The sequence below is a fragment of the Planococcus citri genome, chromosome 1 (genome assembly GCF_950023065.1).
Source record: "Planococcus citri chromosome 1, ihPlaCitr1.1, whole genome shotgun sequence".
NCBI classification, from domain to species: domain Eukaryota; kingdom Metazoa; phylum Arthropoda; class Insecta; order Hemiptera; family Pseudococcidae; genus Planococcus; species Planococcus citri.
This window is the reverse complement of record NC_088677.1, coordinates 75,751,034-75,754,645: the sequence shown is the minus strand read 5'-3', so window position 1 is coordinate 75,754,645 and position 3,612 is coordinate 75,751,034. Positions and strand designations below refer to the sequence as shown.

Below are 3,612 nucleotides of genomic sequence, written 5' to 3'. Positions count from 1 at the left end.
ATCCTAACAGTCATTGACCAACAAAAATATGTACTCATTTTAGAAATGGGGGGGGGATTTAACCCTCTTCTCCCCCCTCCCACTTCCAAGTCTGTCCTGGGCTTTGATTTTTCAGTCAAAAATTCTCAAAATAGGCAAATTTTCATAATTAAAAAAATTGAGTCACAATGGGGAACCCCCCCCCCCCCAACCTCTCAAATGAGCCTTATAGTGTAGAAATTATTCTTTAATGAAGGATGTTCCAGTCTTATGATCAAACAAGTAAACGAGACCAAAATTCACTCATGTTTTTTTTGATATCTTTTTCATTTCAGCCTCAAATTTCGAGTTCATCGCTGTTCCCTAATAACTCTTCCAGGGTCATTTACCATTATTTTATTGATTTTTTAGCAATTTTCTCATTACTTTTAAGCCATTTTCACTGTTTTTCAAGTCAATTCAACTGATTTTTTCAAAGCTAATCTCATTGGTTGTTCATAAATAATCAAGTCAATGTTCATTATTTTTCTACGTAGCTAAACGATTCTTCACGTCAATTTCCCTGATTCTAAAACTTGTGTCAATTCAAATGAATTTTTGAATTGAATTCTCCAACTTTTTCCAGTGCTTCTTACTGATTTAGAACTCAATTCTAGTGACCTTTTAAAGTCACTTTTACTGATTTTTCACGTCTTTATCTTCGAGTAAATGTCACTGATTATTTAAGGTCAGTTTATCTCGTTATTCAAGCCATTTTCATCATTCTAAATTCAATCACACTGATTTTTTCAGTCACTTGATTTTCATTCGAGTCAATTACTTTTTTTTTCAACTGACCGAATTTCTGATGTTTTTTTAGTAGGTATTGGTCTTTTAATTCTGCTAATTCTTTCATTCTTCCAGCCAATTCCTCCAATTTATAAAACTCGATTTTTTTCACTGATTTTCATAATATAAGTCAATTCAGCTGACTTTTTTTTTGTTGAATTTGAATTTTTTTGGTCAATTTCACTGATTTTTTTTTTTTGGTTACTTCAAGTACCTAATTTTCAATCAAGAAAATTTCACTAATTTTCTAGCCAATTCTAGTAATTTTTTCATAAGCTAATTTGTTTAGTTGGTTGTTCAAGTCAATGTTCTGACGATTCTGCTAATTTTTCAAGCAAGTTTAATTCTTCAAGTCAATTAGGTATGTACATATGTATGCTTAATCACTCAATCTTAAGACTCATTTTCACAAATTTTTAAAAATCTATTAAGCTGACTTTTTTTTGCTGAATTTTTTCAATTTTTTTTGGTCAATTTTACTGTTTTTGAATTTAACTGAATTTCATCGATTTTTTTGTCACTTTTAGTGATTTTCAATCAAGTAAATTTTTAAATTAATTTCATAAAGTTCGGAACATACGATCGATGATGGTAGTAGCGCATCATCTACATCAACACCAGTTTTTTCTCACAAAAAATATTTTACAAGCGTGTATTATTTACACAGCAAGTAACATCATACGCGCAAAATTCAAGGAAACTACACTACGCAGAACCCTCACATTTACAAAGAGACTGATTCATTCTGTAATCTGACATCATAGTGAAATCATTTTGTGTCGAACGTTCGTTTTTTACAAGGTTCAAAAAATGAAAATCCTCCTTCTATCGATCTTGAACTCGGTTTTATTCATTCATCAATCAATAGGTAGGTAAGCATATCTAGATTTGGAGGTCAGGTAAACATTTTCAATTTTAATCGTCACCAAACTCATAATTTATCACTCCTCATAGATGCTCAAAACCAGTTCGACCCACTCTTGCTGGAACATGCTAACAGTTCATCGATCGATTGGTACAAGTATGACCTACCACGAAATATCCCATCAGTAAACGACAAAAACACAATATCCGTATGCCCGATTGAAACAGAAGAAGAAAAAATGAATTTAGAAATAATTTCTCAAAGTTACTCTCAAGCCAAGTATTGCCTTTACGAGAAAAACTTCAATCAATATGAGCCAAAACTATGCACAGAGCAACCGAAACCGTGGCTGAAATTCGTCGAAGAAAATGAACACCAATGTGGAACATTAGAAAAGTACAAATCATATGATATTGGATTTTACGTACGTATTTTAATATCTATGTGACCTGTTGCTCTAACTCAGCTTATATTTTTCACTCTCTAGTTGAATAATGCATCTATTATTTGTGTTATACGAACAGTTTTGTGGAAAATCAACGTCATTAACAGGTTTGCGGGGAGTACAAAACGATCATTTAAAAATCAAATGGTTTGAAAACATTTTGAAGCGACGCAAACAATGCGAAACAACGGTGCCTTTTTTCTTTGATATATATAGGCTTTGTATCGATGTTTCAAATGCAAAAGCTTGGAAGACAATCCACGAAATTCAGACACCCGTCATGTTTACAGAAGATGAAGAAAAATTACAACTTGAAACAGGCAATGATTTGGAAATTGGTACCGACGCTATACTCTTTGAGGAAAATACCTTCGTTAATTTGAAGCAAAAATACGATGAACAAGATGAGGTAGGTATCTACTGGTTGTAATATACCTTACTATAGGTACCTACAAGAAATAACATAATAACCATTTAAATGATTCCAGGCATCTGAAAAAATGATACCAACGTTTATGGTGCCAAAAGAACACGTAGCATTGCGAGCATGGAGATACACTGTCAATCATTTCATCAACGTAGCTCCTTTGTGGTACAAGTTGGAAAAATTAATGACGGCCATTAACCAAGGACTTAAAAAAATCGCTCTCAAATTGCACACAAACACGTCTCCCGTTCGTATCTACACCACAGTGATCGATTCGATAGAAGAAGAAGCAACTCGTGACATTAAAAACAATCCGGCACAATTTAGCAACAATGTTTGGTACAAATTTATCATCGAATCCAGAACTCAAACTGCGGCGTTTGTAGTTTTACATAATACACCAAATTCGCCACCAGTAAAGAAAATTTGTCTGAAAGAAATGCCTTGCAATTTAAAGAATTGGTATGAAAAAGATCATAATGATGATGAAGACATTTCAAATGAGATTTTCGAGTACGCATATTGCTGCCATCCCAGCCAACCACAAGTTAGAAAACTATTCGAGGAGGTTGAGGAATATTTGATAGATGGACCTCTGAATCTTGATGCTTTTTTCTAAATATTATTTTACGAAAATTCACATGGTGACACAAAATACCCATAATGATTATTGATTAGTCACGGTCATTAATAAGAGATGTTCTTGTTTCAAGAGTATAGAAATTTGTAAGCTTATTATTCGAAAAATGTTTAAACAATTTACAAATAAACTGTCTAAATCAAAGTTTTTCTTTCCCGTTGCCTTCTCCCACTGACTACAATTGTTTGAGTTTTTCAATTCGTTCACGTCTATTAAATTTATATCGAGTATAAATACCTAATTTAATTACCTAATTGCACTTAAATTGAAAACCTTTACCTATATTTATTCATTTTAGATACATACGCTTATTTTATGCTACATCTTAAACACTTTCAAGACATTTTAAGCCTTATACGTGTTTCTTTTTTGTGTCAACTTCTAAGGGAAGTGGCAAGAATTCAAAGTTTTATGTAAATACTCAATTC

The 3,612-nt window shown here is 32.5% G+C and overlaps 1 protein-coding gene across 1 annotated transcript; it reads left to right on the top strand.

Moving 5' to 3' along the window:
• The first annotated feature begins 1,565 nt into the window (after window positions 1-1,565).
• On the top strand, window positions 1,566-3,309 carry LOC135842580 (uncharacterized). Its single transcript, XM_065360104.1, has 4 exons — window positions 1,566-1,675; window positions 1,762-2,096; window positions 2,197-2,526; window positions 2,606-3,309. Exons 1-4 carry the CDS (start codon window positions 1,618-1,620, stop codon window positions 3,161-3,163), a joined length of 1,281 nt encoding a protein of 426 aa, XP_065216176.1. The 5' UTR covers window positions 1,566-1,617; the 3' UTR covers window positions 3,164-3,309.
• Window positions 3,310-3,612: the final 303 nt, after the last annotated feature.